Source organism: Hevea brasiliensis, chromosome 7 (assembly GCF_030052815.1).
Source record: "Hevea brasiliensis isolate MT/VB/25A 57/8 chromosome 7, ASM3005281v1, whole genome shotgun sequence".
Classification (NCBI taxonomy): Eukaryota; Viridiplantae; Streptophyta; class Magnoliopsida; order Malpighiales; family Euphorbiaceae; genus Hevea; species Hevea brasiliensis.
Window position 1 is genome coordinate 103,917,307 of NC_079499.1, and position 11,654 is coordinate 103,928,960.

Below are 11,654 nucleotides of genomic sequence, written 5' to 3' on the forward strand. Positions count from 1 at the left end.
TAAGTCATTTCTTTTATCACTGTAGTATTGAAAAAAAAAATATATATATATATATATATATCAAAAAAAATTTAATATTTTAATAATAGAATTTATGTATTTAAAGAGAAATTACATGCACAACATTTGCACGAATTAAGATAAATTAGAAATGAGATTAGATTTAATAGTTAAACGACAAGGCATATTGGAAGAAAATAAATTCAATATATATTTAATAAATTACAGATTTTATTAATAAATTTTATTTTAATATTATTAAAATATTCACTTAAAATTATAATTAAATTTTAATTTATTTAAATTGTAATTGAAATTAACTAAACAAAAAATTACAGATTCTTTCATGCGTGACAAATTTGCCGATTCCTTGGCGACAAATGAATGGTTAGGATTCTATATTACATATTATTAAAATTTATTTTTCATTTAAATTAATTTGATATGATTATTCGATTTATATAAATATACACACCCCTATTTTTATATAAAATAATATTTTATTCTCCAAATTTTTTAAGAAAAAAAAAGTCCTTTAATTTAAAAAAAATCAATAATTAAAAATGTTAAAACAAACTCTCAGGAACTCAAAAGCGTGCCCGCCAAAACCAACCGAATCACAATAACAGACTCAACCCTCTCTCTCTCTCTCTCTCTTTCCAACGATGGATAATATTCTTCTCCTCTCGCTCACTCTCTCTCTTCTCTTCACAACCACCGTCGCCACCGTCACCAGCCAAGAACTCGATGCGGCCTTGTTCGCCATCCGATCGCGAGGCTATAATCTCTTCCCTAATGCCATTACCACATCAGATATCCACCTACTCCTCCTCTCTCTGAATTCCACGTTTACCCTCTTCTCCCCTCCGGACCCTCTCGTCTACTCTCTTGACCTCTCCTCCACAACCTCTCTTTACATCCAATCCCTCCTCCGCCACGTGTGCCCCTTACGCCTCTCCATGTCAGACCTGCGAAGCATCAGAAGTAGTCCTTATCTTCATACTCTCAACCCTCCCCAACGTATCGTCATCGACAAGTATCTTGTTCGCGACAACGGTAATGTTTCGGAGTCTATTTTGTTGGATGGGGTTCGGATCTCTGTTCCGGATCTTTTTCTCGGGTCGGCCATTGCAGTGCATGGGCTCGAGGGGATTCTTGTTGCCGAAGTCGGTTCTAATTCCAGGGAGGAGCACATTGGTGACTCACCTTCTTTGTCGCCGGTGGCTGCTTGGTCTGAGCGGAATGCTCCAGCGAGTTCCCCGACGGTGGAGATGGGATTGAGGGGGCCATTAAGCCCAGATTCTTGGCCAGAGAAGAGAAATGGAAGGCGTGGTCACCGGACAGGGAATCAGCGAGGGTTTCATGATGATCTTAGCAATCAAAGCGGACAGAATCATTTTGCCAAGTACAGTCGTCAATTTGGTGCGTGAGTTCGTGAAAAGATAGCCAAAGATAAATTCGGTGTAGGGTCTGCTTGGATGCTGAGAAAATTAATAATCAGAGCGAGGGACAAATTTTTCTCAGCAATCAAACATATATAGAATGAAAATTTCCTTGTTTTCTGATTTGTAGATTCATTTCCATAGACTATTGAATAATTGTTTCAAGATTCTATCAACATTGCTGACACTTGTGGTCCTTCAAAACTAGATAATGAGATATCATTCATGGAACATTATGTAAATTGGAGAACGGAAATTTATTCCAGAAAACAAGACCAACAAGAACAAACCAAAATGATACCCTTATATGATTAAGTGAAATACAAGAAAACCCTTAAACCATACTTATTGTTCTAATTGACCAGAGGGTTATATTGCAACGGCGAGGCAGCAGCAAGAGGAGGAGCAGCAGTAGGAGAATAAGAAGCTGCATCACAGTAGCCTCTGAGAATATTCCCTTCCTCGGCTGTGAAGCCAAGAGTTGTAAGCATAGCAGGCCAGCATTTACGAGTAATAATAGCAATAGAACGACAACATTCAGGACCAATATCTGCTGTCCCATTAAGGAAAAACAGAACAATCTCATTTGAGCAAGATTTGATCTCCAATAACGCATTCCAGCAGTCAACTAGGTTATTGCTGGTCTCAACCCTTGCTTCAGGGTTGATGAAAAGGTCCCTAGCTGATGTCCCGCTTGCTGCTATGCAGGCCAATATAAGACCCAGAAAGAGAGCTATAGTTTTCAAAGCCATAATCGTAGTATATGATACTAGAAAATTTTGGTATGGATATTTATATAGAGAAATGGAGCAAGAAGATGATAAGTCTGGTAGTAAAGACTAGACTGATACTGAACTGACTTGGTTTAATTGTGAAGACAGAAAGGTTAAGAGAGAAGATGATGGGTTTCATGGAGTGTAACTGATAAAATAGCCATATGTAGGTTATGGAATGGAATTTCAATTGCAGTTATGAGAGACTAAGTAGCTAACCATTGAGGCACTTAATGCACGTGTACTCTTAAAATATGGGTTTATTTTTTTTATAATTAAGTAAAAATTATTTTATTATATTAAAGGCACTATTTTTTAGTGCTATGGTATATTTAATAACTAGCTGAATATACATATTATGCACGGTAGTGTGTGTCTATATATATATATATATATGATAAAATTTCTTAACAAATTTAATTAGATTATTAAATAATTATTAATTAAATTTTTTAAAAAATTATTAATTAAAAAAAATTATTCTTTAATTAAAAGAATTTTAAATATTAAATTTAATTACAATAAATGTATTTAAAAATATTCTACTGAATGGTTTTAATTTTCCTTTAAAGAAAACGTAGATCATGATTTTACTGTCATTCACGTTTCAAATTAAAAATTAAAAAACCTCATAATGAATAATAATTATATTTAGTAATTAATATTTTTCTATTATATCAAATTAATTGAAGATTGTATTTAGAAAATTAAATTATATAATAATTATTTATTATAACTATTTAAGAAGTATAAAAAATTGTCATTAATAAATTCAATTAAAAATTATCAGCTTTCATAAATGTGATAAATTTAAAATCATATCTCTTGAATTTGCTGGACAAAAATCTAGACCATCTCTTAATCAAAAAGTGAAAATGAAATATGTATAAAATTAGTATATGTGCTTGTTGGGTATAATTAATAAATTAGTCTAATTAACTCTTAGTTTTTTCAATCTCTTTTTAAATTGAACTTTCTAAGTATTTGCAGTAATTAAATAATAATAATAGCAACTTATTATAATATTAAAGTGTAATATTTAAATAATTTGTAATTTATATTAATGTTATTAAACCCGGTTCAAAGGTTGACCCGATGAAGAAACTGAGTAAATGGATCAGTGGTTCAACCAGTGAGTCATTAAAAATTAATTAAATATATAAATTAATTAAAATTAATTATATAATACCTATTAATAAAAATAAATATAATTAATTAAATTTTAATTATTTAAAATAAAACTTTAACATTTATTAAGTTATATTTAATAAATTTTAGTAGTGTTTTTTAATTTTATATAAAAGTATTTAAGTAATATAATACATAAAAAATTTTATAAATATATAATTATTTTTTCAATATTTATGAAATATTAAGTATATATATTAAAAATAAATAAATAAATATATATATATATATATATATCTACTAAGTTAGCTCAATTGATTTTGATTTTAAAGACATTTTATGATATTTTGAATTCAATTCTCTACACTAAAAATAAAAAAAGAGAGATTTTATTGAATAATTAAATTGGTTTAGTCATTCGGGTCACACTGGTTCACCGGTTCAACCACTGAATTGATGGAGTCATGCCAAGTCGTTTCCTTATCTAGTTCAATTGCAAACCCATACTAGTTTGAAAGCCGATTCATTAGTTCAACTAGTTAGTTCGATTCGGATTTAATAACTATAACTTATATATACATAATTAAAAAATTAATAACTTAATTATAATTTAAATAAATTGTATAATTAATTAATAAAAAATAAAAAAAATTTAATGAAATTACTTGATATATATATATATATATATATATATATATATATATATATATATATATATATATAATAAAACAATATAACATGATATATATTAATAAAGTAATAATATTAATTATTTATTAATTATACTATAAAAATATCAAAAAATAATGAAAATTAAATATTAATATAAATTTCTTGTTTACCATAACTATGAAAAATATTTTTCCATAATTCATTATACATGTAGCATTCAATATATATAATTGAAAATATGTTTTTATTAAATATGTATTAAAATAACATAAATAAAAATAAAATAATATTAAAGTAAATTAAAATTTATTAAATATATAAAAAGAGAGAGTAAAAAGTATTCAGTTCAATGTGATTACTTTTATAATATAATTTTAAAAATATTATTAAAATTTATTAAATATAAATTAATAAATATTAAAGTTTATTTTAAATATTAAAAATTAATTAATTATATTTATTTACATTAATAGTATTATATTTAATCAATTTATATATTTAATTAATTTTCAATAACTCATTAGTTAAACCATTGACCCACTTACCGGTTTAACTTTAGGTCAGGTTGAATAACACTGGGTTTTTCAAGTGCAACTAATGACGAAAGCCATTGCTTCAAGTCTTCAGAAGATGATATCTTTCTTCAAAGTGCATAACTAATAAATTCTTAATTGATAGTATTTTTAAAATTTTGAGAGTATTTTCAGCAATAAAACACAGATTAAAGTACAAGAAAAGCCAAAGAAAATAAAACCATGCAACCAAATTCTCTTCAAACTATGTCAACAAAACAAAGCCTTTTAGACAAATCAAATGGAGGAGTTGAGAAATCTTTACCAAAAGTGCAAAGCCTATAGACTTTCTTAATATCACCACCAAAACTAGATCCGAGCTCCATTGACTGTAAAAAGCGAGTTGCTAGTTCATGATCTTAAAAGAATACCCCCATCAAATTTTTTTCACTGAAATGAATGGATTCTACTGGGAAATCTAACTTTTTGGCAAAGGATGAAATTGCTTGTGTCATTCCATTGTGAGCCTTCATTTGAGGCTAGGTAAAGTAAATGGTACTAACTTAAGTTGTTTAAATACCCTAGGAATTTCAAGTTTGCAAGAAGTTAATAAAATTATCTTATTTGATTGACATTTTATTTCAAATTTTCAGAAAATTAAGAAAGTCAGTTCTTTCATTAGAGTAAATTACTTCAATAAACTTAACCAAACGAGGCCTTAACCTGATCCAAGTCACACAAACAGAAGCAACCCAGAAAGCCCATGTTGACTTTGTAATTCTTAAGATTGTATAATTTGGCGGTCTTCCAAACATTTCAAGCCAGGGTTCCCTCCAGAACCAACCCTGAAAGCCCATGTTCATCATTACATTTTTTGTCAAATTTATTGGTAGTCAATAAATAATAAGTTCATCAAAGGGTTATATCATAAATATATAATAAGACACCAACAAGTAATTAAAAAAAAAAGCCAATTATTAATTTTTTTTTAACAAATAAAGATTAGAATGCCAACGTAGCACCCCAAAACGCCACACTAGAAATAAAGATAAAGCCGGATTTTAATGGAAACTTTTGATATTTATCATTCCATTTTACTTTTTTTTTTTTAATCAATCGTTCGTTTTTTACTTTTTAGAGGTAATTTAAGAAAGTCAATTAATGCACCTCACATCACTTGTCGTCATCACCATCTTATGCTCATCTTATGCTGCAAATTTACTACTATTATTCATCTTTTATCTTAATCGTTGAGATTAATTTTCTTAATCACTTTAAAATTATGAAATTTTAAATTTTAAAAAAAATATATAAATTTAATTTGAATAAATATAATAATTAAATCTAATTAAAATGAATAATTTTTTAAATAATTGAAAATAAATAAATCTGAGCTTTCCTTTAGCCCCTTTAGAGCTCTTATCATTGGTCATTTTATAGAGTAATCCCAAGAATCTACAGTACCTCCATTTTCCTGAGATTGAGATTTTTTAAAATATATATATATTTTTTTTTTTTTCAACTCAAAATCTCATTTTCTGTATTTTTTTGAAGTTTCCAAAGAAGTACGGCTTATTAAAAAAAAAAGAGCAACGGAGAAAATTTTCCAATACTAGAGAAGAGATCAGTCCAAGGAAGTGTCAAAATTCTCAATTCTTTCACTCTCCATATTCTTTTTCTGCATTGACGTGTGTGCTTTTGATTGGAGTGGAACGAAGGAAGAGCTTCTTACAAGCTCATAGTAGATGCTACTTGCTAATAGCCCACTTTCTCTCAAAAAGTAAAGAGTTCCTCCATCGCATCATTACCATGCCACCACTAATTTTTGATAGTTACCCATTGATAATCTTCCACCTCAAACACAAGCCAATCCTCAATGCAAAAATAACCAAACATTCTCCCCTATCCCTATCTCCAAAAGTGATGCTACCATTTAAACATTGATTGATAAGAAAAATAACCAAACATTTCTCACTTTCACACGTGTGACAAAAGAGGATGTATATTATATGTTACACATCAACCTGTTTATTCTAATTCTGCTCTTCTATCTCTCTATATGTTACACATCAACCTGTTTATTCTAATTCTGCTCTTCTCTCTCTCTCTCTCTCTCTCTCTCTCTCTCTCTTTCATACATTTATTCAATAAACAATTACCATATACATATACATAGATGCCATGTTACATGAAATGCCTTCGTATGTTCATACTAAGCTCTTCAACTTGAGTATGATTACAAAACCATCAACGGTCTCTGCAGTGACTCTGACCCGCTTCTTGCATCAAGGCAAAACCAAGTATAGCACTTCAAAGATAGCAAGGTTTTTGTCTAATCACTCCATTATAGCTACTGCAGAAGGATCATTAGCAACGATTCGATAACCATCTTCGTCGTCATTTTCTCTATCACCTTCTTGATTCTTATCAACATTTTCACTTTCTCCATCCTCTGTTGTTGCTGATTCCTGCTGTTGTCGTTCTTCTTGGCTACCCATCATATGCATTAGAAGTTCTTCAGGCTTCAACTCATGGCCAGAATTACCCGAATTATCAACCTTCCTAGTCTTCACTTTATATAGAGCATCAAGCTGGTGAAAATAAGGACAAGTCTTAGAATCATCAGGCCTTCTCTTATTGCTCTCTTTTACCCGCTTGAAGTACTTGTTCATATTCTCCCATTTCTCTTTGCACCTCTTGGCATTCCTATTATAACCAAGCTTTTTCATTCCTGCTGATATCTCCTCCCACAAAGGTCCTTTGGGCTCATTTTCTTGATATTGCATATCAAGATTAGTCCTTAGCCTAATCAAAGCTTCAATTTCTTTTTTAGGCCATCTTGAAGAGCTCATATGAACAAAATTCTCAAGACTATTATTTTCCTGTGCCTTCACTACTTTCTCCACAGGAACTATTTGGTTCTTAGACAATTGCACTGGACATACTTGATTCTCAGACAATTGCACTGGACATACTTGATTCTCAGACAACTGCACTGAGCTAGATTGCTCTGAGAACTTCTGTAAGAACGATAGAACGGCTGCATCTTTTGCAGCTGCTATTGATCTTTCCTGCATTAACAGCTCCCGTTCTCTCTTAATCCTATCCAATTCTTGCATCTTCCACGCTTCCTCTCTCGCCATTCTATCTTGTTCACACTTCTCTATTGCATCTAGAAACTTCCTTTGCAAATTCTCTTGCTTCTCAATCACTTCCTTCATCAACCTCTCAAAAAACTCCATCAATTTCCTTTTCTTCTTTCTTGTTCCTTCTGACTCTTCAGTTGAAGTAGACGCGGTTGAAGTAGAATGGTTATCAACAAAATTTATACTAGGGCTTTGGATAGAACTTGGAATAATGTTGGTATTAAGATTTACTGGGCTTACTGTGACTGCAGCCATGGAAGAGTGAACTTTATCTGGGGATGGAGATGACAACAATACTTGGTTGTTGCCGTTGTCTAGCGCTTCTAATTGCTCAAAAAACCTATATGTCTTGCCATTTGACTTGCCAGATCTACCTTCTTTTGTTCTTCTATGGTACTTGTAAATATTCTCAAACTTCTCTTTGCATTTCTTGGCACTTCGGTTATATCCTAGCTCACTTAATAACCTAATAGCAACAATTACAATAAAAAAAAAATAACTATTCCATAGATTCACTTCAATTATTTAACTTTGAATTAACCAATTAGCAATATCTAACACAATTAAATAACAAATCAAGACATATAAGTACAAGTTATGAGACCCATTTGACACAAACACACCAAAAGTTAATGACGAACTCAGTGCATACAAACTGAACAAAACAGAAGAAAAACGTTAATTTGCCGATAGTTTTCAAGTAGGTAAGTGTTATTTTCTCCAAAAATTGATCATAAAGGTGGGAATTGATGGAAGCAAGTCAGTCTCAAACATTTACATGGAAACCTAACAATAAATGATATAAAAAAAAAAAAAAAAAAGAGAAGAGAAAATACCCTCTCTCGTTTCGCCTTCATTTTATAGCGAATTTTCTCAAGAATACTTGCAATGAAAAGAACTAAACTGACCTGGAAACCTCATCCCAAAGAGGAGCCTTGAGTCCAGCCTCTCTAAATGCACCGTCCATATCAGACCTTATCTTCAACAAAGCCAAAGTTTCTTGCCGTGGCCACCGGCTACCGATTAAGTACCGGTCACCCTCTTCACCTTTCACCCTCTCCTCTTCTCCAAACCCACCGTCACCCTCCTTTCGGTTGCCAGCGGCGGCTCTTGAATTTTCCGGTGAGGTTGAAATTTCCATGACTCAAGAAAAAGTTACAGCCCAGAAAATCTTGGGATAAGAAAGGTGAAATTCTCTCTAGGGTTTGGGTTAAATTTTGTTTGGGCTTTGTTTTTTTTCAATTTTTTTTGAAAGGAGGGTTTTAGCTTTCTCTCAAAAATCTACTCTACTACCATTTAGCTTTTGATTAGCTAAGTTAAATAGAGGAAGGTGAATTAGGGTTTTTTTTTTTTTTCTCTCTTTAAGGATAAGTTGGTGAGGTGCAATCAAGAATTGATTTTTTAGACATGTCAAATTCTCATTGGTGTGATTGTCAAGTTTGGATTCTTTGATTGGTTTTATTAAATTTTTGGGTTTATCAAAAAAAAAAAAAAAATTGTAATGCTGTTGAAGGGTAAAAAATGGAAAGAAAAAGTTAAAATGAGAAAAGAGATTATTGTTGTGGTGGGACAAGTTGGCTCTTGTCTTGCTTGCTAAATTTGGTTAAAATCTAGGCCCACATATCCCACCTCTTGCCTTTTGTACATCTCTATTTCACACTTGAATAGTTGTAATTGCCTCCATTTGGTAAAATTACTTATATACCCTCTTCACATCTTTGCTACTTTTACTTAAATTATCAAATTTTATATTGAAATAAAACATTTTTAAATTCATAAACTATAAATATGCCATTAATTTTAATATATTACAAATAAAATTTAAATCCTTAATTTTTAAAAATTTTCATGAATTATTTACCATTAAATTAAATATACTATTAGATGTGGAAAAGTTCTTAAATTCTAAAGCCATATCCTATTGGTTTTTAGGATAAGGTTGAATGAATGGCTTGTATGTGGAGATAAGTTGCATGTCACACCACCCATTAGACAATAAAAATTTTGAGAAGTTTGCATAATAACACTTTTACACCAAGGAAGGAGGAGATAAGGGCAAAGGGAATCCTAAAAGTGGTAAATTAATTAAAATTTGAATAAGATTATTATCATATAATTGAGTATAGAAATGGTTTACGTAACTCAATCATGGGTGTCTTTTCACATTACCCTACAAGCAACTATGGCTACTATTTCAAATTGTCACTAAGAATTTAGAAAATTTTATTTAAAATTATTTTTTTCATCTCATAGAGATATACTTCTTTTTTATATAGAGAAAAATTAAATAAAATTTATTGTTTTAACTATATTAACTACATTTCCTTAATCTATGTGAAAATATAACTAAATCTATCTTTGTAAGATGAATGGAATAATCAATTGAAAATATTATATTAAATGAAAATTAAAATTTTTTAAAAATAATTTTGAAAGATTAATAGATTTTATTTAATGATTTTAAATCTTCTATACTTGGGAAAAAAATATTTTCTATAAATATAAGATTTTGAATTTAAATTTCAGTAAACATCAAGTAATAATTTATAAATTATATAGGGAGACTTAACTTTTTTTTTTTTTTTAATAATGAGAATAAGTAGAGAGAGATTTGCTCTATAACTCTTTAGCCTAACGCATTAAAAGTGGGGAAATTGTGGTGTTAAAGCATCCCATGTAGATAAATGGGTGTATTGCTTAAGAGATTGTGACCATCCAAATTTTATAGACCTTTTATCATCTACTTTGGTTCAAAAATTTAGAATTATCTTCTTGGATTTCTGCTGGAAATTTCTTACAGTGCTTATCTTAATCTCATGCTAAGCATAACAAATAACATTAAAGGAATTAATTGTTTCCAACTTTTATTGTAAAAAATATTTAATTTGATTTTTCAAAATAAAAAGAAATTTAAGCATAAACCATGAAGAATATGAAAAATTTGAAAACGAAATGGTGAGTAGTGAGCATAGCACATCCCTTATTGTTTCTCTAATTCTCACATTTCTGAAGTTTTCATTTTTTTTTTATTTTTTATATGAAGTTAATTAATTGAATGACATTTAAAAAAAATATTGGGAAATTTAAAACTAATTAATTCTATTATATAATATTCATATATCTATTAGTAAGCTTGGGATGCCTATGATTAAAATAATTATTTTTTTATAATTATTTCTAACTGAAATTAATTTGAAATTTCATAATTTTAAAAACAAATTAGTAATACAAAGTTAATACTCATTTATAAAATAATTATTCTTTTAATGTTCTCTTTCCTCACCCACTACGTATAATTTTTTTTACGAAATTTCTTTTAAAATTATATTTAAAATATTAATATTTATATAACATGTAAAATTTTTGCCTTAGTAATTATAAAATTAATTAATAAATATAAATTATTATTAAATATTATTTATTATCTCATATTAATTTAATTAATTATTTTTTATTTATTAATTATTCTCAATTTAGATAAAAAAATTAATTTAATTTAATTTTTAATTTAATTTAAAATATATTTTACTAATTTTTTTACAAAATTAAAGAATAATGTTAAAAAATTAATAGAAAAAATAGATTGAATTAATAACTTGGTGAATTTATATTATTTTTAAATATAATAATTTAGAATAAAAATATTTTATAATATATTTTGAGTATATATAAATAAAAAAATATATTTTTAATTATGAATAAATATAAATAATTTATAAATTTTTTCAGCCCCTCCAAATATTATCGTCTAGTTGCTCCACTGATCACATTCATAAAAAAATATTATAATTTGAAAACTAATAAATAATATAGTCAATAATCTGATCATCCTATAAACTTATAATATTTTTAATATTTTAAATAACTTTTTATTTTATTTTAATTATTAATCATATTCAAAATCTTGATCATTTAACTAAAAAACTTATTGAAAACCAGCCCTGTCTGATTTCATTAATGGGCTAATGGAGTATTCCGGGC

The 11,654-nt window shown here is 28.7% G+C and overlaps 3 protein-coding genes across 3 annotated transcripts; 1 reads left to right on the forward strand and 2 right to left on the reverse strand.

Moving 5' to 3' along the window:
• The first annotated feature begins 621 nt into the window (after positions 1–621).
• Positions 622–1,519, forward strand: LOC110673541 (fasciclin-like arabinogalactan protein 19). Its single transcript, XM_021836674.2, has one exon. It carries the CDS (start codon positions 666–668, stop codon positions 1,428–1,430), a length of 765 nt encoding a protein of 254 aa, XP_021692366.2. The 5' UTR covers positions 622–665; the 3' UTR covers positions 1,431–1,519.
• Positions 1,520–1,795: 276 nt separating this feature from the next.
• Positions 1,796–2,194, reverse strand: LOC110673540 (egg cell-secreted protein 1.4-like). Its single transcript, XM_021836673.1, has one exon. It carries the CDS (start codon positions 2,192–2,194, stop codon positions 1,796–1,798), a length of 399 nt encoding a protein of 132 aa, XP_021692365.1.
• Positions 2,195–6,471: 4,277 nt separating this feature from the next.
• LOC110673556 (trihelix transcription factor DF1) lies at positions 6,472–9,004 on the reverse strand. Its single transcript, XM_021836689.2, has 2 exons — positions 8,582–9,004; positions 6,472–8,139 (listed from the first exon to the last, which is right to left on the reverse strand). The coding sequence occupies exons 1-2, from the start codon at positions 8,812–8,814 to the stop codon at positions 6,864–6,866; spliced, it is 1,509 nt and encodes a 502-aa protein (XP_021692381.2). The 5' UTR covers positions 8,815–9,004; the 3' UTR covers positions 6,472–6,863.
• Positions 9,005–11,654: the final 2,650 nt, after the last annotated feature.